At 43.6% G+C, this 24,475-nt stretch overlaps 1 protein-coding gene across 10 annotated transcripts in view; it reads right to left on the bottom strand.

The window, feature by feature from the left end:
* Positions 1-24,475, bottom strand: part of TENM3 (teneurin transmembrane protein 3) — a 650,972-nt gene that overhangs the window by 472,858 nt on the left and 153,639 nt on the right. For all 10 annotated transcript variants that reach the window (XM_070068317.1, XM_051842575.2, XM_070068314.1 and 7 more), the window contains exon 2: positions 8,278-8,584. In XM_070068317.1, the coding sequence (XP_069924418.1) occupies positions 8,278-8,509 (232 nt within the window). In that variant the 5' untranslated portion in view covers positions 8,510-8,584. The remainder of the gene's footprint in view (positions 1-8,277; positions 8,585-24,475) is intronic.

Here is a 24,475-nt window from a genome sequence, read left to right as displayed (position 1 = left end):
CCAATTCCTGGGGCCGGCGCCGTGGCTCACTTGGGTAATCCTCCGCCTTCGGTGCCAGCATCCCATATAGGTGCTGCGTTCTATTTTTTTTTTTTTTTTTTTTTTTTTTTTTTTTTTTTTGACAGGCAGAGTGGACAGTGAGAGAGACAGACAGAGAGAAAGGTCTTCCTTTGCCATTGGTTCACCGGGCTGATCCGATGGCAGGAGCCAGGAGTCAGGTGCTTTTCCTGGTCTCCCATGGGGTGCAGGGCCCAAGCACCTGGGCCATCCTCCACTGCACTCCCTGGCCACAGCAGAGAGCTGGCCTGGAAGAGGGGCAACCGGGACAGAATCCGGCGCCCCAACCGGGACTAGAACCCGGTGTGCCGGCGCCGCTAGGCGGAGGATTAGCCTAGTGAGCCGCGGCGCCGGCCCAGGTGCTGCGTTCTAGTCCCGGCTGCTCCTCTTCCAGTCCAGCTCTCTGCTGTGGCCCGGGAAGGCAGTGGAGGATGGCCCAAGTCCTTGGGCCCTGCACCCGCATGGGAGACCAGGAGGAAGCACCTGGCTCCTGGCTTCAGATCAGTGCAGTGCGCCGGCTGTAGCGGCCATTTGGGGGGTGAACCAACGGAAGGAAGACCTTTCTGTCACTGTCTAACTCTACCTGTCAAATAATTAAAAAAAAAAAAAAAAAAAAAAAAAGAACCCAATTCCTTTAGTCATCTCTGCTGTCTTCCAGGTCCACATTAGCAGGAAACCAGAGTCAGGAACTGGAGCTGGGAATCAGACCTGGTTATCCTAAAGGAAGTTATGAGTATCTCAACCTTGAGCTTAACCTAGGCTCCACTGATAAGCTTTTTGAACATAGTTTGCAAACTATGTAAAATGCATCTAGGAACGCTTTTGGCCCTTATAATGGTGCCTTTTAAATCATCTTTCTAATTCTTTCTAAGATAACTGGCTTTAACAAGCTTTCTCCATGTTCTGAAATCATTTGAGGTTAATTATGTTTTCTGAGAAATAATAAATTCCTCTAGATTGTTTTATATTTATTGGTTGGAATAATCCCATTTAGTTTTCACAATCTTTCCAATATATCTTTATTTTTTAATTAGGATCATGAGGTGTTATGTGTTTAATTAGTCTTTTCACAGAATCAACTTATCTTTTTGCTGTTGTTGTTGTTCATTTTTGTTATTTGGAAAGGCAGAGAGACAGAAAAAGACAGAAAGAGAAAGAACGAGAAGATCCCATCCATTGGTTCACTCCCCAAATGACTGTAGGGCTGCGATAAAGACAGGAGCTGGGAACTCAAGCCAGGACTCTATGTGGGCAGCAGAAATCCAGTTACATGAGCCATCACCACTGCTTCCTAGAGTGTGCATTAGTAGGAAGCTGGAGACAGTACCAAACCCAGGTACTCTGATATGGGATGCAGGTATCCTAATTCTAGACTTGTCTGTTTTTAATCTCACTTTTATTCTTTTTATCTACCTGGGATTATTTAGTTTTCTCACTAAACTCATTTCTTAATTTGTATTGTAAATTCCTATCCTGTCACTCTTTGTTCTTTTATTTTTTATTTAGTAAATATAAATTTCCATAGTACAGTTAATGGATTACAATGGCTTCCCCCCCCCGGATAATTTCCCTCCCACTCACACCCCTCCCATCTCCCGCTCCCTCTCCCATTCCATTCACATCAAGATTCATTTTCAATTATCTTTAAATACAGAAGATCAATTCAGTATATATTAAATAAAGATTTCATCAGTTTGCACCCACAAAGAAACACAAAGTGTAAAATACTGTTTCAGTACTAGTTATAGCATTACTTCACATTGGACAACACACTAAGAACAGACCCCACATGAGAAGTAAGTACACAGTGACTCCTGTTGTTGACTTAACAATTTGACACTCTTGTTTATGGCGTCAGTAATCTCCCTAGGCTCTAGTCAGGAGTTGCCAAGGCTATGGAAGCCTTTTGAGTTCGCCGACTTCGATCTTATTCCGACAGGGTGATAGTCAAAGTGGAAGTTCTCTCCTCCCTTCAGAGAAAGGTACCTCCTTCTTTGATGGCCCTGTTCTTTCCACTGGGATCTCACTCACAGAAATCTTTCATTTAAGTCTTTTTTTTTTTTTTTTCCAGGGTGTCTTGGCTTTCCATGCCTAAAATACTCTCATGGGCTCTTCAGCCATATCCGAATGCCTTAAGGCTGATTCTGAGGCCAGAGTGCTATTTAGGACATCTGCCATTCTATGAGTCTACTGTGTATCCCGCTTCCCATGATGGATCCTTCTCTCCCTTTTTGATTCTATCAGCTAGTATTAGCAGACACTAGTCTTGTTTGTGTGATCCCTTTGACTCTTAGACCTCTCAGTGTGATCAATTGTGAACTGAAATTGATCACTTGGACTAGTGAGATGGCATTGGTACATGCCACCTTGATGGGATTGTATTGGGATCCCCTGGCACGATTCTAATTCTTTGTTTTATAAACATATTTATTCTTTACATAGTTTTCCAATGATTATGCTTTCACTAACTCCCATAAATTTTGGAAGTAGAATTTTCTTTTTATTGCTTCTTATAATAGTCAAGGAATGTCATAATCCATAGGGGGAAAAGTATTTGTTTACCTTTTAATTCTAATTTTCTGAATTTTATGATCTAGGGGCCTGGCGCTGTGGCACAGCGAGTAAAACCACCACCTGCAGTGCTGGCATCCCATATGGGCACCAGTTTGAGTCCTAGCTGTCCCACTTCTGATCCAGCTCTCTGCTATGACCTGGGAAAACAACAGAAGATAGCCCAAGTCCTCGGGCCTCTGTAACCGTGTGGGAGACCCGAAGGAAGCTCTTGGCTCCTTCCTTCAGAACGGTGCACCTCCAGATATTGTGGCCAATTGGGGAGTGAACCAGCAGATGAAAGCCCTCTCTCTCTGCCTCTCCTCTCTTTGTATAACTCTTTCAAATAAATAAATATAAATAAATCTTTAAAAAAATTTTATGATCTAAAGTTTTGTCTAATAAAATATCTTCTAAATTTTTTGTTTCTTTTTGTGACCAAATTCAAAATTCGTTTCTGCAACTCTTTCAACAGAAACAGCAACATGGAAACTACCATTTCTGACATATACATCTCTGTAGCTTCAAGTTTTATTTATGTAAATTATATATATAATATTTACCTTAGCTAAAAATTTTGCTTGATGTTATATAATTGCTATCTTATTTTTATCTTCTAGCTCTGCTTGATTTTGAAGGAGATGAGTCAAATTAGTATAGCATAAATATGCCTTAACAAGTGGCTGGCATTTGTCACAGCGGTTAAGATGCTACTTGGGATGCCTGCATCCCATGACAGAGAACTTGGGTTCAAGTTCCAATTTTGTTGGTGATTCCAGCTTCCCGCAAGTGTGTACCCTGAGAAACAGCATGTGATTGCTCCAGTTGTTGGGTTGCTGCCACCCACAGGGGTGCCCCAAATTGAGCTCCTGCCTCTGGCATTGGCCTGACCCAGCCTCAGCTGTTGCAGGCTTTTGATTAGGAGATGGGAGACCTGTCAATCTCTCCTTCTAATAAAAATAAGTAAATCTTGACCTTCACTGCTCATTTTTTTAAAAATTTTTTTACTCTTTTTTTATTTGACAAGTATAGTTTAGACAGTGAGAGAGAGAGAGAGAAAGAGAGAGAGAGAGAGAGGGAGGGAGAGAGAAAGGTCTTCCTCCCCCTCGTTCACTCCCCAAATGGCCGCTACAGCCGGTGCTGCGCCTATCAGAAGCCAGGAGCCAGGTGCTTCTTCCTGGTCTCCCATGCGGTGCAGGGGCCCAAGCACTTGGGCCATCCTCCACTGCCTTCCTGGACCACAGCAGAGAGATGGACTGGAAGAGGAGCAACTGGGACTAGAACCCAGTGCCCATATGGGATGCCGGTGCCACAGGCAGAGGATTAAGTGAGCCACGGCGCCGGCCCCTGCTCATTTTCACCCAGTGCTTTCTGATCTGCTTCATTGGCACCCTGTACCACTTTCTGTGTCCCACTGCCATTCAGCATGTAATTTTCCTAGGGTATCTTAGGGAACAATGGAAAGACCTGTTGCATTCCAAGGGTAAGCCTTTCCATGGCCTGGTTTCCCCAGCCGGCACTCTCATACCATCAAGAGTGGAGAAATGTCCCTGTTTAGATTCCCCCAGCTCCTGAGGAGCCAAGGAAACCAGCTGCTCGTAGAAGGCAACTGTCACCCAAGTGGGGCCGTCAGAGGTGAGTCACACCAGAAATCAGGGAGTGGGGCCCTCGCTGTGGCATAGCTGCTTAAGCCATGGCCTGCAATGCCGCCATCCCATATGGGCACTGCTTCCAATCTTGGCCGCTCCACTTCCGATCCAGCTCCCTGCTAATGTGCGGGGGAAAGCAGCCAAAGATGGCCCAGGTGCTTGGGCCCCTACATCCATATGGGAGAGCCAGAAGAAGCTCCTGGCTCTTGGCTTCCGCCTGGCACAGCCCTGGTCATTGCAGCCGTTTGCAGAGTGAAACAGCAGGTGGAAGACCTCTCCCTCTCTCTCTCCTCTCTCCCTCTTTCAAATAAATAAATCTTAAAAAAAGAAAGTCAGGGAGTGCCTGTGTTGTCCACCTGCCTTGGTCCTTCCCTTCTCTTTTTTGCAATTGTATTTTCCATTGGAATTTCAGTTACCTGTGAACACAGACATTTTATGCTACTTATTTTTCCAATTTAAAAGAGACAGCTTTCCTCCTGTTGCCATTCTTAAATGAAGAATACACGACAGTCTCTTCATTGTAAAATTCAGACTCACAACACCTACACTGATTGCTGAGGGTTAAACGCTTCGGGTGGGCACTGCCTCCAGGGTGGTTCTTTTGAGCCTTCTGCGGCTGTGGAACAAAAGTGTTCTCATTTCCAGACGTCACCCTTACGGCCAGCACCCCTGCTGGAGTTGATAAGCTTTCTTATTTGGTCAGGAGTATGACAGGCAATGTGCAGAACACAGGGAACTGAGGCGGAGGGGAAGAAAAGATCTTTTCTTTTATCGCGTCTCTGAAGCCGTGGGCTGATCTTACACAGCTGTTCCCTAAGACGGGTGTCTCTGACCCGACGGGATAAATTCTCTTCAAAGAAAATACTATCCAAGAATGCAAAACCAGTTACATTAGCGGGTCCCCGTCACACCTACAGAGAGCTCCACGGCTGCCAGCAGAGCAACTATTTCCACCATCAGCGAACCACACGGAAAGCAGGGGTGCACGGGAGCAGGCCCACCCGAGAGCCACACACACCGCACGTGACTGAGAAAAGGAAAACACCCCCGCTCTATCGTGTCTAAACCACACGTGTGATCAGCAGTAGTCCCCTGCCAGGCAAGAAAGCCACGAGACATGATTAGCAGTAAGCTTCGTACAAGGCCAGAAAATCGGTTGATAAAAATAAAAACTTTCCATTTCTAGATTCAAATCCGCTGTGCAACTGCACGAACAGGGTCTCTCCTTAGCTCTTCCTCTGGAAGAAGCTGCCTGTTCCTGTGTCATTCGAGGAGCCGGGGGGGGGGGGGGGGGGGATCTGGGACTGGGTGGGCAGCTTGAACGGTTCACGTGCATGACGCTTTGGAATTATTTCAAGGCTTTCTGGCTATTAGTAATAGTTTGAATCTTTCATTTTTATTATGTGTATGTGATGTCAGGAGCTGTGGCAGGAAGCACATTTTGTCAATTAAATAATTAATCCCACAGCACAATACTCAGTGAGGAAAAATTGACATTTGTCAGGCTCAAAGAAAATGAAAGCCTGGGAGGATTTTTCATGATGCTTGCTCAAGAAAAACATAATCTGATGGCAGATTTCCATAGTCGTTTCTTCCCTCAACCTACCGCTCCCGCTATGAACACTCCCCGTATCAAACCGCAGAACAGAAAAGGTATTTGCAATGCCTCCTTCGCTCGCGGCCTCATCCACCCCACTTCAAAATCCTATCGATTTCATTTGCTAAGCATGTCTCCGGTTTGCTCACTTCTCACTGTCCGCACCAGCACCATTTTAATCCCACACTGCCTGACGGCGACTCCGAGAAAGCAAAGGGCAATTCTTACACTGAACTGCTCTCCGCTTTGGCAACTGCAGAGATGAGAAGCATGAGTGCCAGAGGCAGGCTGGCCTGGGTTCAAGTCCCAGCTGGCCCTCACTAACTAGCCTTGGGAGTGTAGGCCTCTCAGAGCCAAAAATGTCTCAATCTATGAAAGGCAGAAGCTGGGTGGACATCCCTCACCAGGCGATCGCTTGCATACCCTGCTTGGCGGGTAGACTGGCGTGCGATAAGGCATCGGTGCACAGGAGCTGGAATTCGTGGTCCAGTCCATTGATGCTTTGAAGAAAGTCTAATTTAGGAATGTCAAGTGTCTGCCAGCACCCTCACTTGCCGCACTTCTGCTCTTCCTTTCAGCTCTGCTCTTAGACCTCCGTCCGTCCACCACCACCACAAGCTCCCCCATGGGCTGCCTCCCATCCTTCGTCTCTCTCCTTCCTTCCCCTTCTCCCAGGCGGGCGTGACTTTCGAGGAGCTGAGGGATAGCACTATTTGGTCTCCTAAGAACGTGGGATCCAGGGTTTCCACAGATGGTATCGCCAACGTCGTCAACGACAGCCTGCGCTGGATGAACACTGCTTAGGAGGTGGAAATTTCAGTGCGCTATTTTTAACCTGTTTAAGCACTCTCGGCTCTGCCAAAAGTCAACGCTTGCCCGGGGGGAGGAGACAGCCTCGCACTGCACCCCACGAGCTGCTGCTGTTCTCCTAATACTATTCCACCGCGGAGGGTTTCTTCCCCAGTAGGGTACATGCCAGTCATTTTTGTTGCAAAAAGCAAGACAGCACACTGGGTTCAGAGTGCACGCCTTTCTACAGCCCCTCCCCTTTTTAAACTGGTGAAAAATGCACACTGATAATGGATGCCAGCTGTGTACACAATGTGGCAGAGCAACTGAGGCACAGACCTCTAAGACGCTCTGTGCTCACTGACCACCTCTGTGCACCTCAAATATGCATTCTCCATCTTCTCCCCTTAAACATGGATTGAGGACGTTAGGCTGGTTTGTCCCAGTTCATAAATGTCGATAGCAGTAATTAGTAAGGCAGGCTGCAGGAGGAAGGAGAGCTCTCCTGAGCAAGCCAAGTGAGTTTTCTTTGATGTAAACTGGCTTGGGTGAGTGCATGCTACTTCCATCTAGTAAGGATGGCTCTCTCCACAGTGCAGAGAGGGAAAGAACCACAGGACAGATTTCAAACTTTTGAACAAGTGATTGTGTCATCAGCTTTTCTTAATTTTGGTCCTGCCCGATATCAGAGTGCGATCACACTGCCTGTAAGATGACTGGAAAAGAATGAATGCATTCTTTACGGCTGCGTTTACTCCATTTTTCCTTCCCTCCTGATTAAGTTAACCAAGAGATGCTATGTTTGATGTGAATTGTGTCTCCAAGACAAATACAAGAGGATTTCCTTTTTCATAAGTAGGAAACTCGCCCTGGTCTCAAGACTGTGTTAGAAGACACAAAGCTGAGCTCCATATTAATCTAAAAATTAATTAAGATAAGGTTCCACCTTAAGTGTGGAACTGGGTAAGTACAGGATAATGAAGTACAGCTACAGAGGTCCTTATCCTGACGATGGGCTACATAGGCAGAGCACATGGTAAAACTGTTCAACCCAACTGTGCTGTGTTATATTATGGGAACCTAGGATGTTTTAAGGTGTACCTTTAATGTTCTCAGTGGTCCAGCAGAAACAAGGGGGCACCTTTCTGTGTTAGGTTCTCATGTACACGAGCAGATGCAAACACAGCTGGGCTGACAGTCCTGAACCACCTGAGATAGTAATTCTTACTTTCTTCTGAGGCAGAGGCAGGTTTCCTCAGCAGCTCCTGCTCCCCTTGCACCAGTTCTAACTCTAAAGACAACATCTGCGAGCTCCTTCAGTCAGCTCAAAGGCAGCCCCGGGACTTGCATTGCGCGCTGATGCACACTTTGGCCATGTGTAGAATCGGAAACCTCACATAAACACCTGGGGCTGCACAATGGCTTTCTTCTCCTGACCACACCTATGTCTGGGGGCCAATGTGACAGCTGGTGGCTTTCTTCCTGTAATCTGGAATACTGTGTGATCATGCAATAGTGCAGAATCACCTTCAGTGGCTAGGGCATCGAAATCAGAAAACCCTCAAGTCCCTCGGCTTGAAGTGTGGCACCTTAGCCACGTGTGAGCGTGCTTGGTGGACTAGAACAATCACCTACCTTGTCTAGTGTACTCGTCTGCTTCTCTGTGAACCAAATCCTTTACTCTGTTTCCATAAAGCAGTCGAGAAGAATCATGATCAAAAGCTTTCAAGGTTTCACTGGAACTGTAAGACTTCTGCGTAGGGACCCTACACTCCTCATTGTCTGCCGAGGAATTCGTATACCGCCGCTCTTTCTCTCGTCGGCTCTTAGTCAGGGAGCAGTAAGGCCTACGTTCTTTCACATCCATACTTCATTCCTTCTGGGTGCACATCAGTCCTGCTTGTTACAAATTATGCTCCGAGTTCAATTTTCATTGGCCTCTCTGTAAAGATAAAAGGTTTGATGATTTGAGCATAATGATCATCTATAAACTGACAACCCCCTATCCTCAACCTAAAGAACAGTGGAACACTATAGTATTTTCTGTGCAGGAAACACACTTTCAACAGGAAATCAGTATTTGGAAACTTGACCTAGACTATTCGGTGACAAAAGTGAGGCACACTTTCTGCCGATGAGAGCTCTGGGTGTTCTTTTAGGCTACTGTGAGCAGACCAAAAAGTTCATGGAAAATGAACTTTTTCAAAATACAAAAGTGAGTTTATTTTGGTGCAAAAGAACTGTGAAATCCATGCATACTGAGATCTTTCAAAACTTCATGGAAAATGTAATGCTGAAAACTATGCAGGATTTCAAAGTTTTTGCACCAAAATAAACATCTTTTAATTTCATTTTCCCCAAACTTTGTGAACTACCCTTGCATACCTGATTTTTCACACCAGGAAAATAATAATAATAATAATAAGCACCAGCTCCAATGGTACTGCAGAAGCCAGCTAAAAACTGGCTTCAATAGTTAAATTTTCCACAATGGAAAAGTTTTTTTCCTGTAGTCATTTCTCCATTCACAAATAAATTCCCTTTCTTTTCCTTACAAAACTAGGCTTCCTCCCTCCCCGCCTTTTTCCATTTAAGAGCAGGAGCAAATTGGGAGCTTCTTACAACTGAAACTGACAAAAGCGTGGAACATTTGATTAGTTTCCACAAAGAACTTTTCCTTCCAAGAGCACAATTTTCATGTTTTAAGAACCTAAATGTCTTGAACTGTGGGAAAAGTTGGTCCCCCTCACAGACCCCTCTCCTTAAAATGCATTTTCCTCTGCAGCAAATGAATTTAATCAGCGCTATTCTGATATTTAAGGCAATTCAAGTGGCTAATTTGATGGGGTCGTTTCCTGCAACTGCCGGCAGCAAGAATCAGTTAGGAGGAGCAAGGCAAATTGTTTCTTTGCTTAGCAACTCTTTGTCCTGCTTCTGCTGACCTGACAGCAGAAAGAGTGGGTGCAACCTGCTCTGCCACGCAAGAGCCTGCAAGAGGGAAAGGAGCCCTGGGCTACTCTGCATTTTAAATGGTTCTGTTCTGTCTTTATTCTTCCTCATTTTGTCCTTCCCTTTAATCTCAAGGTCCCGGAAGGCTCCCTCTCCAGCCCTCCGAGTTTTCCCTACACACCACTCCTTCTTTCCTAAGTTCACTTTTTATTTGAGCGATTCCATATAATCAACTTGAAATAAATGATTCCCGCTGGCCCCAGGGTCTTCTCTTTCGTTCCACACGCTTAGGGCTGTGACTTGTATTTAGATCTTTTTTTTTCCGAGAGGAGTCCCGCTCCCAGATTCTCTCCCCCTCCCCCTCTTCATGGCTCACTATCATTAGACACATCACACAGCTCTTTCATGTGCTCCTGCCTGGCTCTGACTCTCCCACGACAACTCAGTTTACAGGGAAGTTGTCAGCAAGGCTTCATTCTTCCTGCACAACACTACTGCTCCTACACCTTGCAAGATATGTGCCAGCTACACAAAGTGGCAAAACTCTGGGTGGCAGGGATGTCAGAGCTCCATCCTAAGCTTGGAAATGTCCAGGTTGCTTCCTTTTTAAACAAATACCCCCCACCTCAGCCCAAACCACCAATAAAGCGCTCCCTCACTCCAATTCTGCATTTCTCCGCTTTGAGCTGAGCCTTACCATTCAAAGCAGCTGTTATACGAGGAGTTAGAAAAAGTTCATGGAATTAAGTGTACTTGAGTGCAAGACATTTTAAAATCCATGCATAGATTTCTCATAATACATATTTTCCATGAACTTTCAAGATGCTGTCATAATTCAGCCTGGGGTTAAAATGTATCTTGATTTCTCTAGCTTTTTCTTATTTCTCATGAATTTGATTTCACCAACAAACAAACAAACAAACAAAAACCAGCATTTTTTTCACTGACCTGTTCTGAGTCATTACTCCATTATTCTCTATGGATTTTTCAAATACCTTTTTTTCTTAACATTTATTTATTTAGGAAGTCAGAGTTACAGAGAGAGAGAGGGAGGGGTGGTGAGAAAGACAGAGATTGAGGGATCCTCCACCTCCTGGTTCACTCCCCATAGGACCACAACAGCCAGGGCTGGGCCAGGCCAAAGCCAGGAGGCTGGAACTCTATCCCCATCTCCCACGTAGGTGGCAGGAGTCCAAACACAAGATGGTTACCTTCCACTGTCTTTCCTAGGTATATTAGCAGGGAACTGGATAGGAAGCGGAGCAGCCAGAACACGAACAAATGCCCATGAGGGACACCTGTGTTGAAAGTGGCAGCTTTAGTGGTCACACCACAATGCTGACCTCTCTAATGGCACTTCATAGGAATCAAATTTCTCCTATTGTAGTCTCTTTTCAATTTAGGGTAATAAATAATTGCAAAGTATGGTAAGAACGACTTTTTATACAACCAGATTAAATCAACACACAAATTCACTCTATTTCAACAAACAGAAGTTACATCCAGTGAATATATATACTGAATATGGAGTGTTAGGCTCTCTTCCAAGCACTGTGGGCTCAGAAGTGAATAGAGTAGTGTTCCTGCCCCCATGAAGCGTCAGCTCAGTCAGGGAAGCAGGAACGTTCACTCTAATAGAGTTGTTACACAAAAATTACAGGAGATCTTTATTTTGGACTAGGCTCCTGCACTGAGTCCCAAAGACCAGAGCAAAAATCAAAATAAAGTCTCTCCTGCTGAGGTTCCATGTCAGCCAAGAGAAAACAGGTTGTTATCTGACCTTCTGAGAAATCTGGGAGAGAGAGATAGCAGCCACGCTCCCTAGGCAGGCCAGTGTCAATCCGCATGATAATGAGGCTCCCTGGGATTTCATCCTCACACAAAGGTAACCTGAGGTAACCCCGGGGTACCCACTGGTTGTTTCTCCATTGTTCTATCTCCCAGTCATTGCCTTACAGGGAAAGTAACTTTGAAATGACCAATTTGCTTTTTGTTCTTTGTTTCTGCTTTGTCCAACCCTTCTCTAGCTATAAAACCAACTCTACCGCTCAGCCCATGGAAACACTTATTCTGTCTTATGGAATGAAATGTTGCCCAATTCAATTAAATAATAAAGCCAATTAAGATCTTCAATTGTTATAATTTCATCTTTTTTAATAACTGGATAAAGTTGTCTGAATTCAAAGGAAATTTTATTTCCAAAGCAGTCTTGATCTCTTTGGATAGATTCTTAAAAGCTAAACGATCATCAAAAAGCTTTTAATTGACCAGAAAAACAAAACTTAAGCATTTTCAGTAATAGAAATTTGAAAATTGAAAATCATAGAAGTTTTATTTCCTGACTTAAATTGATATCTATTTTAAAAACAAGTGTTGTGTTGTAATGTTGGGGCTGAGAAAATCTTACTGCAACTATGATGTCTGGCGTGCTGAATGCTTTCACTTTTCAATGTGAGAAGAATTCTCTTAACTGAAAAGTTTTAATGTTACAATTTCATAATCTTGCACACTAGATAATCATAAAGTTCTTTAATATGGTAATATGAATATATATCATCATAATTAAAGATGCAACTTTGTGATAATGCTGCCAAGGTTTATAAATCAATAGCAACTAAAAGTCAATAAATTGGTATTAAGAGATAATTTCAGATGAGCTTTACAGAACATCTCTAGACCAAAGAGCTGAGTTTTCTTTATTTATAAGGCAATTCTACAGTGCTGTGATAAATCCAGATATAGTATTCAAATATACCATCAAAGGCAGAGGCAATTTTGATCTTAGAGACACCAAACAATAAAAAGTGCTTTGTATCTGTCATCCCAATTTTGAACATAGTTCAAACTCCTCAAGTATTTAATCTACACTGTAATGTTTGCAACTGCTGATACGCTTCTGATGAGAGTCAATGAGTTCAATACCACTTCAAAAGGCAGTCTTCTGTGTTATCTCCTCCACTCAAGGCTGAAGACGAGGAGGTTAAGAAATGTAGCTGCATAAGTAGAGCTGAACTGCTGAGGCCCTTCACTGGTGACTGCACAGTCCTAAACAAGGAAGAGGGTCACATACACAGCAAAAAGCACTCAAGGACCAGGGCATTAGCTGCCTCAGTAGGCAGACCCCTGGAAGAAACAGGGAAAGCTAACGGGAAGTTAGCCAAAACCCTTGATTAAACTGGCTACAGCAAGTAGACGACAGTATCCAACCGATCCTGTTGATTTTCATCAGCTCCTTGAAGAACAACTCACTCACTACAGCACTCCTGTGGAAACCACAGCTGGGCTGAAAGCAGACTGCATGACTTGTTTTTTCTCAGTACAGATGGTCACGACATATGATGGTGTGGCTTATGATATCTGAAGTTTAATGACAGGCATTCAGTAGGAAATGTACTTCTCATTTTGAATTTTGGTCTTGGAGAGCATATATGGTAGGTGCTCCCTTGCATTTGCTGAGGGCCATGGCTCCCAGTCAGCCCTTGGTTGCTGAGCTGTGACATCTGGTGGCTTGAGGGTGTTAAATGTACCTTCAGCTTATGATGGGTTTATCAGGTCCTGACCCCTTTAAAAGGTCAAGACATCTGCGCTTCGCAAAATATTTAACTGAAGGGGCCAGCACTGTGGCACAGCAAGTTAAAACTTTGGCCTGCAGCGCCACACTGGTTAGAGTCCCGGCTGCTCCACTTCTGATGCAGCTCCCTGCTAGTGCACCAGGGAAAGCAGAGGAGGATGGCCCCTGCACCTATATAGGAGACCCACAGGAAGCAACAGGCTCTTCAATGGCTCAGCTCCGCCCATTGAAGTCATTTGGGGAAGTGAACCAGTGGATGACAGACCTTTCTCTTTCCCTGTCTATACCTCTCTCTGTAACTGTTTCAAATAAATAAAATAAATTAAAAAAAATCAACTTTAAAAAAATATTTGAAGGAATGAATGAATGGGCAGTTTTGGTTCATAGACACTATGTTTACAGTTGATCACATCCTATATTATTTAAAAATACTTAAACACTTGGCAAGAGAATTTAACATTATTGCATTGCTTCATAATGTATTTCTAACCTTAAAAACATTTTTAATTGCACCTTTAGAAATTCACCTCACTTTGAATTTATGTCTAAGACCCTTCATGGCAATGATTACAATTTATCAGGCCTGTAACAATCTTAACATCATTTTAATTTAAAGTTCCATTTAGCTATGCAGTGACTTAAACAAAAACAAATATCCAAACCCAAAATATTAAATAAGCTGTTGGTTACACTCACTCATGCTTCAATTGTTATCTATTTTCTGTAAGAATTACTAATCCGTGAATGCTAACTTGAGTATCTTCCACATAGACTGTCCTGCTAACTTTATCACAGTTTGCAAAAGCTCACCCAAACGAATAAGGACACTTCGGAGAAGCATGAATTTATCTCAACACATGTTAGATTAAAGATTGAAATTAAATGCTTTGTATGAAATACCAACAAGTGTTTACCTTTTGTTACTTATAATTCATATTTTCTCTAATAAGTTAGCTCTTATGCCTAATTACCAGTTATGTTAATCAAGCAGTAAACATGACATTGTATACTATAAGAATTTCAAGGTATTTCCTTTACTGAGTTGCTAGAGAAATGTCAATTGAACACAAGAGGAAATCAATTGCTATTGTTCATTTTAAAGAGAATTGTATTTCCTGAGGCAAATTTACAAATCAAAGAAATAATTAAGTACAAAAATGAAATCATATTAGGATTTTTTGTAATGCTAAATGCAAACATAATTAGAATTTGAGCTTACAGTTTCAAATAGCAGAATGCAGCGGAATCTAACTCCTCTTCATGGTACAAAGTTAAAACACAGAACCCTGAAAAGAAATCTGGGTAAAGAGGAGTCTATATGATTAATAAAAGTGATGCTTGTGGAGAAGATACTGGTACAAGAAAACTATAGTAAATGGTAATGGTTGTGCAGTATATACCTAGGCAGATTTCCTTCTTTAAACATGGCAGGAAATAAACAAACCATGCAAGAACAGTAATATATAAAGAGTCAGTATCTGCATCCAGTCAAGATGAAGCAACCATCCTGTCTGAAACAAGAACAACAAAAAGGACAAAGGATCCGAATCAACAGTTTTCAAGCCCTTGACATCCATCAATGAAGGACCATGGGCCCCGAGAGGAAACAAACCCGAGGAGCCCGTACGACCCCGGCTCATCGCCTGGAGAATTTCCAGGCTGTAGCGCAAGCAGAGGGAATCCAGAAAAGCCCCGCAGATTTCCACCATGAAAGAGACACAACCAACAGAGCGTTGGACAAGAAGGAGCTGCTTGTGGGGGAAAGAACCCTGCACGACTGCAGAGGGTCCCTCTTGAGTACTGAGGAGCACGTGTTTGTGAGGGACCACTGGAGGCTGAAAAAGATCCATCAGGATCACAGCAGGGTTTCCCTGACATTCTGAAAGGCTCAAGTCCGTTTTGTCGGTGCTATCCTGCAGTAGGACACTCTGCAACGTTAGCAGCATCTACCCATCGGGTGCCAACAGCACCCCGTCATGACGATGACAAATGCCCCCAGAGCTGGGTCGGTTTGGTGCCCACATCCCCTGTCAGAGTGCCTGGGTTACAGTCCTGGCTCTGCTTCCTTGATCAGCTTCCTGCTAAAGTACACCCGGGAAGCAGCCAGCGATGGCTCCAGTACTTGGGCCCCTATCCCTGACATGGGAGACCAAGACTGAGTTCCTGACACCTGGTTTTGGCCTGGTCCAGCTCTTGCTGTTGCAAGCATTGGGGGAGTGAACCAGCAGATGGGCAACCTCTCTGTGTGTGTCTGTGTCTATGTCTTCTATCCCTCTGCCTCTCAAATAAAATGAAAATACATATTCTTAAACATCAAGATTTATAGCCTCATGAATCAGTAGAGAGCCTTTAAAAAAAATGTTTCTAGATATTATCAAATATCCTTGGGGGTAACATATCCTCTCTTGAGGCCCACTGAGTCACAGATGGAATACTGCAAGTATGTGTGGCACAGGGAAGGAGCTGCCAGTGCTAGGGGCCAGGCTGAGAATAACGCATTCAAGCAAACATTATGAGGCTGAGAAGAGCTTGGTGAACAAATGTCATTGGGGCTGGGCAGAGTCAGCAGGGGTAGGGACATGAGATGACTCTGGAAAGAACTTAAAGGAGAGACAAAGGGCTTCACAGAACAGGTGAAGCAGATTCACCCGCTGTGCACCAGTGCTGTGTGACGAATGGAGGTTTTTAAGTAGGCAAGTAACATAACCAGTCAGGTTTTCAGTTTAGAAAGATCTCTCTGGGGACTGGTGGTGTGGCTTAGCGAGTTGAGCTGCCCTCTGCAATGCCAGCATTCCAAATAGGCACCAGCTCAAGTCCCAGCTGCTCCCCACTTCTGATCCAGCTCCCTGTTAATGCCCCTGGGAAAGCAGTGGAAGATGGCCTAAGTACTTGTACCCCTGCACCCACATGGGACATCTGGAAGAAGATGCTGGCTTCTGGCTTTGGCCTGGCCCAACCCTGTCTGTTGTGACCATTTGGGGAATGAGCCAGGGCTTAGAAGATCTCTCTCTCTCTCTCATTCTCTCTCTCTCTCCTTCTCTAACTCTGCCTTTCAAATTAATTAATTATTAATAATAGAAAGATCTCCCTGGTTGAAGCATGGGGAAGAGAGGAGAGGCAGACTCGCCAGCAGGGTTGTACAGTGGTGCAGGCAAGAGAATGGACTAGGGAGCCTGAATGGACATGGAGACTTGGAGAAGTGGACTGATTTGAGAAACGATTAGAGGTGGCACCTGCATGACTGTGATGAGCTAAGAGTGAGGAAGAGGAAAGAGTGGAGAATGCGAGCAGGTTTCTGGCCTGAGCTTGTGAGTGAAGAGGGACTTCTCCCAAGACAGAATAGGAAGCCAGCCCTAACCACAGGTTCACACTCCCAGTTCTTGATCTTCTTTAATTCAGAATGTGCACTGAGCAGGTAATATTTGTTCTTTGTGGAAACTAGAAAAAAAGGTAAGTGGGAAAAAAAATCACACTTTTTTGGTGTTCACATTTTTATACTTTCCTATGCATATGAATACATGTGGGCATTGTGCAAATTATATATGAAGCAGCTTCAAAAAGTCTATGGAAAATGGAACTAAAAATAAGTTTATTTTGGTGCAAAAAATTTGAAATCCAAGCATTTTTTTCTATTATATGCATTTTCCATAAACATTTTAAAGATCCCTTGCATATATTTAATATGGATCATCTTATTGTCGCTCCCCCTCTTCGTGGAGGAACGACACTAAACCCTGCCTAGGTTTCCTATCCGAGTCACGGCACCATTATGTCGCTCCCCCTCTTCGTGGAGGAACGACACCAAGCCCTGCCTAGGCTTCATATCCGAGTCACGGCACCATTATGTCGCTCCCCCTCTTCGTGGAGGAACGACACAGGACCCTGCGCTGTTCTTTCTGTCTGCTCGGCCCTCCCCGGGTTTGCTGCTGGTTCTTCCCGGGTTGGCTACTATCCCTTCCACCTCCGTGGAAGGGCAGTTCCCCCTGGCCACATTCCCCACTTCCGCAGGGGAGCGGCACACCGCCGGCCGGCTTTCTCGGGGGCTGCACAGATGTTCCTTCAGCTAGATGTTCCCCTTAGATGTTCCTGGTGCATGCCGTCTCTCTCCTCCTTTATAGTCCTCCTCCGCCAATCCCAACTCGGCTGCCCACACGCCGAGTACGCTGCTCTCCTCCAATCAGGAGCAAGTCCTACAGTTTATTGGTTGAACTGGAGGCAGCTGTGCGGAAGCTGTTTACTTCTCTCCCAGCGCCATATTGTGGGAGAGCAGATGCATAGAATAAGTCTTAATTCCAGTAACTCAGTCTAGTCCGGATTGCTCCCCACACTTATAACCTATTCTTTTTTTTTTTAAAGATTTATTTATTTATTTGAAAGTCAGAGTTACATAGAGAGAAGAGAAGCAGCGAGAGAGAGAGAGAGAAAGTCTTCTATCCGATGGTTCACTCCCCAATTGGCCATAATGGCCAGAGCTGTGCCGAGCTGAAGTCAGGAGCCAGGAGCTTCTTCTGGGTCTCCCATGCGGGTGCAGGGGCCCGAGGACTTGGGCCATCTTCTACTGCTTTCCCGGGCCATAGCAGAGAGCTGGATCGGAAGTGGAGCAGCCGGGTCTCTAACCAGCATCCATAAGGGATGCTGGCGCTTCAGGCCAAGGTGTTAACTTGCTGTGCCACAGCGCTGGCCCCATCTTATAACCTATTCTTTAATATATTGTAAACATTTTCATGTAAGTAAAGACATTTATGTCTTCATTTTCAAAATAGTATGAAAGTTATTATTTTAAAATTCAAAACTATTCTTTGTGATTTTTCAGACAGCAATACGTAAACATAATGAAATAAGTAGGAACAGTATACTAAAATAGTTACTGAATAAATGTGAAGAAATATTTCAATTGGAAAATAGAGAATAGTGCCTTTGGCTATAAGAAAAGTGGCTTAAATCTCATCACATCATTAAAAATTATTTTAAAATATTTATATGTAGTAGAAAATTGACACTGGAAATGACCACAAAGATAATGAGGCTAATTTATTCACAAAAGTGAGAAAATATTCTAAGATTTTAAAACAAATAAGGGGCCAGCGCCGTGGATGCTGATTTGAGTCTTGGTTGCCCCACTTCTGATCCAGCTCTCTGCTATGGCCTGAGAAAGCAGTGGAAGATGGCACAGGTCCCTGGGCCTCTGCACCCACATTGGAGACCTGGAAGAAGCTGCTGGCTCTTGACTTAGGATCAGCTCAGCACTCGCCATTGCAGCCATTTGGAAAGTGAATCAGCAGATGGAAGACCTCTCTCTCTCTCTCTCTCTCTCTCTCTCTCTCTACCTCTCTCTGTAACTCTTTCAAATAAATAAAATAAATCTTTAAAAAATAAAATAATTCACTTGCATAATTTGAAATTAGAAGTGATTCTGTTCTTGCTAAAAATATGGAAAGGGATATTTAATAAACAACAGTATTATTATGTTCACATAATTACATAGTCTATGATTGCAAAGGCATGATTAGCCACAAGAAGGCCATAATCTCTATACTTAGAATAGATGGGAAAAGGCACTCAAGAATCCAAAACAGCTGAGACAAAGGCAGCTTTCCTAGCTTACAGATCTTTGGTGTACACAGTATAAATAATCTCTCTCAGTTTGTTTGCCTGCCTGGATCAACCAATATCCATCAGATCTATTTAAGAATATATAATGGCCTAAACCAGCACCCCGAATACAGAGGCCACCACTGTATTCATCTGTGCTTCAGCATGAGCCAGCCTTTGAAACAATTTGGGCAGTAATAATATCTGGTTCAGATGGAGAAGCAAGAAACAAGGCACTGTGGTATCCAAATGGCCTCTAGTATACACTAAATAAACAACAACTGAACAGACAACATTGATATTCCTTACCAACTGTTCCAACTGAATTAAGCAATTCCATCCTCAACTGAACATGCCCACCTCAGTGGACAGGTGAGCCACAATTAAATACAGTGTAATAATAATGACCTCCATTTATTAAACGCTTTTCCACATCAGCTATTTTATAAATTGCATTTCCATTCCTGACAGAAGGCCAGGAAGTAGATGCTATTTACCACTTTTACAGGTGAGGAGATTGGAGAATGAACAGAAAATTTCAAGTCATACAAGATGCTCACACTCCTTTCTGGTGTTCTTCCACCAATTTGTTTAAAAACTTGCCTGTGAGATCTGTGTAACATCAACTCCACATTAATGCTTCAGCCATAACTAGAGTAAACTAAGCAGAGCTTCTAGAGAACACAAAAACACCAAAGCTTGCTACATCATAAACATCATCTCCAGATGCCACTCACTGACCTGGTGACAGTAGCAATGTTGTATGCCACCGGGGGAACTTCTTAAATGAAGACCTAATAGTCTTTCTCTAAGTGCTGGGTTCATTTCTCTCTTTAAGAGTAGACATAAAAGCTCCTTGATGAATTATTAATTTCAATCTTGATTATTTATTGACTGCCTAAAATATGCCAGGTGCTTTACATATATGACCTCACTTAATCCTCACAACAACCTTCCTAAGGCGGAATTACAAACCCCATTTTCACATAAGAGAACTAAAGACCACAGAGATTAACGGACTTGTTCTTGGTCACAGAATCGTGAAGTAGCCGAGTGGAATCTGAACACATTTCAGTCTGATTCCAAATCTGTACTCTCAACTAGTGGATTGTACTTCCAAACCTTAGAACAAAAAAGGGATTCAATGAAAATTCAAAAATGGATCCCACAGGGTGGGGGAAGAGATAAATGTGTCAGCAAAGACTGTAACAAACTGTCAGGATGTCAACAGATCTAGTAATAACAAAGTTAATGAAGGCTGTCATATTGAAAATGCCGTGGCAACTGAATTTCTAGAGCTCATGGCAGTGTTGGTATGGGCCGAGGGATCAAAAATAAAGACCAAGTGAAATTCAAATGACAAGAAGGGCACAACATTCAAGACCAAGAGATAAAATAGTTTAAAAACAGGTTCAGCTTGCTTCTTTGGGAGAATGACAATTAGGGAGGCAGTGAACCCTGTTGAGTATCACATGTTTCAGAGGGCTTCCCAGTCCTAAGAGCTTTTGCTTTGCTCCCATCCTGTGTGGGTGAGGCACCAAAGGAGAGGCTTTCCTTACACAGTTGTTATGTATTTAAAGAGAAAGTTACCAAAGGAGAGAGCCATTGTAGTCATATTTTTTCCTCCAGTTTTCTGGATAGCCCAAAGGGGTTCCAGTAGAGGAAACGCCAATCCTGCATCCAGAAACTGCCCGCACACGACCTCTGTGACTGGCTCAGGACTGGACATGTGATTTAATGCAGGCCAGTAAGGTCAATCTCATGACCTCTGGGGAATGAGATGTCAGCTTGGAGCTTTTTCCCACCTTTGCTTGGAGAGTCTGCCTGCCATTGAAGTCTATTTATCAGACTTTGAAGAATATGATTCTTAACAAGTTTTGATGTGGGATTGTTGAATGACAAAATCTGGGAGGGACTATGGCACAGAGCTCTGATCAGACAATCCCATGTGTGAAGTCTAGCTCCACTGTGTATCATGTGTGTGACATACGAACTTGGGCAGGCTACTTGAACTCTCTGAGGCTTCGTTTCCTATATTCAATTACCCAAAAGGCTAGGCCAATACCATTCTTATTGAGATGCTAAGAAGATTAAATGAGATAAAGCACCTTTAGCACAGCGACTGGCACACAGCATAATGAGTACTCAATAAAGTCCAGCTATTTATAATCACACCAAGAACACTGTCCAGTATCCAAGAATAATGCCCACTGTCATTGGCTTAAACTTCATGAAACTGAGGAAGATGGGCTGAGAAAAATACATCATAGTTCAGACCTACAAGGTTGAGAGGAAGAGATTATACGTTCATAATTAAGTTGATTTTCTGCTAAGCTATTTGAATGAAATTTGAGTTCTGACTTATTTTACTTGAAAATACCATGTCAGCAAACAAGGAAAAAAAATAGTCTCCAAGACCGATAATTTCAAAATGATTTCAAGTATAGTGTTAACCAAATATTTATGTCTTGGTAGCAGTCAGCAGTAGGCAAACACTGGCAGGACTTTCAAGAGGAGCAATAAAACTGATTAAGAGTCTGTAAGATTGAACGAACTGTGTTGGGTTTATTCTAGTAACAACTAGGTGGTGCCCCCGTAACCACCCACAAGTACTTGGAGAATAAAGGCTAACTGCAGTTATTCATGCCTCTTGAGCCCACAGGCAAAATTACTATAATAAACATATACTCTGTCTACTGCCCACCAGACAGTTTTCATCGTGGTCTGAAAAGCACCAAGCCAGCCAAGAGGCACCTCCCTCCTGGAGCCCTAGAGAGCGGGCAATACCAGGTCCAAGCCGCAGGTGTGTGTCCCTCACATGGGCTCCCCTGTGCGGTGAGGAGACCTAGGCAGACAGGCAGACCCCCAAACCCACTTTCTCCGGGCGGTGAGGAGACCCCTAAACCTGCTTTCTCTGGGAGGTGCACAAGCTGGAGGAGGACTGGCTGAGGCCGGCAATGTGCCAGGATTTCAAAACGCCTTCTGGTGCACACAGAGGCATCGGGTGGGTCCCATGAACTGGGTAAACTCTCAGCTTGCTCTGCTGGCTGCACTTACTCCAGACTACTCCACTCTCTTTCCTTCTCCGGCGCATATTGTTTGTTTTTACACACATTTTAATGAAGCAGTATCAGGGAATATATAAATATGCTCGGCGAGGTATAGGATCCCATAGAAGTAGCATGTTTTGACATCTCGCGCTGCATCACACACCTTAAAGTGCATATGTACAATATACACAAATATTATGAGTTTTTATAAATGCTGCCAAATAGTCAGGTAAAAATAGGAACCACGTATCCAATTACCTAGTGGCTTGGGATTTCCTGGCTGTTGTCTATCACAAAGGCAAAAATGTATAAAACTTGTAATTTTCAAAAAAAAGTTTTTACGGGTCAGGCAGACATGGCCCAACGCAGGTGTCAGGGGCTCCTGCTGAGGGTAAGTGGGGGCCATGGAGCAGGCTGCTCTGTCGTCACTCAGGCCAGCACCGGGGCAAGGGGGGTGGCAGCTGGTGCCCAAAGGAGGGATGCCTCCCAGTGATGAGCAGGAAGGCAAGAGAGAAGTGGCCCAAGTAAACACTTTCTCAGGCTGCCACTAATGGCAGTTATAAACCAAGGCCAGGATAAAAATGGGCCTTCTCAGATGTCTGCTGAAGTAGGATTCCTTCTCCCTCTTCCTGACCACAAAAGGGCAGTGAAAGCAAGAGCGTTCCTAGAGGCACAGGGGGAAATTCGGCTTCCTTGCTTTCCCGTTGACTGCCTGCCAAGTGGGAAAGCTGGACTTTTGCCACTGTGTTTCATACCTTGGTGATGCATTCTAGACAATTGTTAAAAACCACACTTTCAAGGTAAGCTAGTAAATTGTGGCTACTCAATAAATATTAAACCGCAGCAACAATTTGGAGTAAGTCAGTTTGGTCTACGCTTCTTCAAAGACAGACACGACTATGCTGCAGTAGTCACTGTTGAGAAAATATGATCTAATTTTGGCCACTGTGGCTTTGCTGTAGTCATTTAATTTGCTATTCGTCTCATTACAAAATAGTTATGATATCAGTTAATAGTTACAGTCAGAACCCATATGCTGGGGTGACTTTAATTTAATTTGGATGCAACACTAAGGAAAGGACTCTCTCATTTATGAAAATACCTTCCTCGGGTAGGTGCCACTATACTTACCCATCACCTTCCCAACTGCGTGGTGGAATTACTGTCCTAGGCTGCAGGTAGCATTTCCACAACCAGGAGCTGTATTAACACTCATTTAATTTTTGGTCCCTTTACTTTCTAACTACCAGTGGGGGGCTAATTAGCACTGATTACAATAATAGTTTTGTATAATGGACACCTGTCACCTATGAACCAGACTGAGCCCACTAACCTGATTTCATGTGGGTCACCACATTGTACTGATTACTAGTTATTATTAGTCTAGATTGTAATCTCTTCCCCCTTCACAGTCATCATTTTCCTCTAGGTACTTGTAGGCAAGGGTGAAACCACTCTGGGAAGGCACAATCATGAATATAAAGAGTTCCATGATTATTTTTGGAAAACAGCCACATCACATTGGATCATTTCTACAGTATGTAGTAGTAAACATGTAATGTGGAATATATTTTAATTGCTGTGATGTAAATGAGACTTTGGGGTCATGTTACCGAGTGTTAACTGAAAGATCCAGCTATGACTTTAGCATGCCTGCAGGCCTTTTAAATTGTTATGGGAAATTGCTGCATTCAATTGAGTAGTTTCAACACTGAGCTCCCCTAAGGCTTATTACAGTTTGGCAACATGATGCCAATTTCAACTAATGTACCTAATGCCTTTTTCCTCTCATACTTTATCTGCAGAATCTTTCTCGTATGTACAACCTGAAAACCATGAAACACTGGGCACATGAAGCACTACACACTTGATGAGATTTACCAGTGTGCAATTGGCAGAAATTCTTGGGTATCACAGGGCTTCACTTAAATTGGCTTTGGAATGCCATAAGTATCAACATATTAGTCTAATAATAAATAGAAATAAATATAAAATATTCAAATTATCATCATGTAACTTCCCATTAGCTCTCCTTAAGCAATGCATTCAAGAGAACTCAAAAGATTTAGAGGCGATTAACTTACGATGACACACTTATAAAATATATTACAATTTATAAACATTTTCTTGCCTGCTCTTATAATGAGTTGCCTCTACAAACTTGGCTGAGTAAATGTATTTCAAATGTGAAGCATGGCTCACTGCTCTACTAGGAGCACACAAGGGGACCCTCCTTCTCTCTGGGGGCATGATGTACAGTTCTGTGTAATTTACTGATGCCAAAGGAACAAAGACCAGCCAGATTCCCCATCGCTCTGCCAGACAGAGCCTGGCCCAGCCAGCCCTTCTTCTCAGGTTGACAGTGGTGCTGCCTTAGCCATTTCCCAAGAGGCCTGGCTCATACCATCTTTGGTCAGATATGCAGAACTTTGGGAGTTAGGATTCTAAAAATTCCTTTGCCTCCTACCATTACTAAACTGCAAAAGATCATCTAAGGTGGCAATCACTGCCTTCAAAACCTAACGAAAGCAAGTAACAGGCTTCTGTGAATTAAGCACCACACATCACTCCGGTATTGGATGCTGCTACAAGGACACATTCACAGGACCTCACTGAACATTCTGCCCCTTGATGGGAGCTATTCTTCCATCGAAGGCCAAGGCAGAGAAGA

This window comes from Oryctolagus cuniculus, chromosome 2 (assembly GCF_964237555.1).
Source record: "Oryctolagus cuniculus chromosome 2, mOryCun1.1, whole genome shotgun sequence".
Taxonomy (NCBI): domain Eukaryota; kingdom Metazoa; phylum Chordata; class Mammalia; order Lagomorpha; family Leporidae; genus Oryctolagus; species Oryctolagus cuniculus.
The sequence above is the reverse complement of the archived record's forward strand: the minus strand, read 5'-3'. Positions and strand labels throughout refer to the sequence as shown.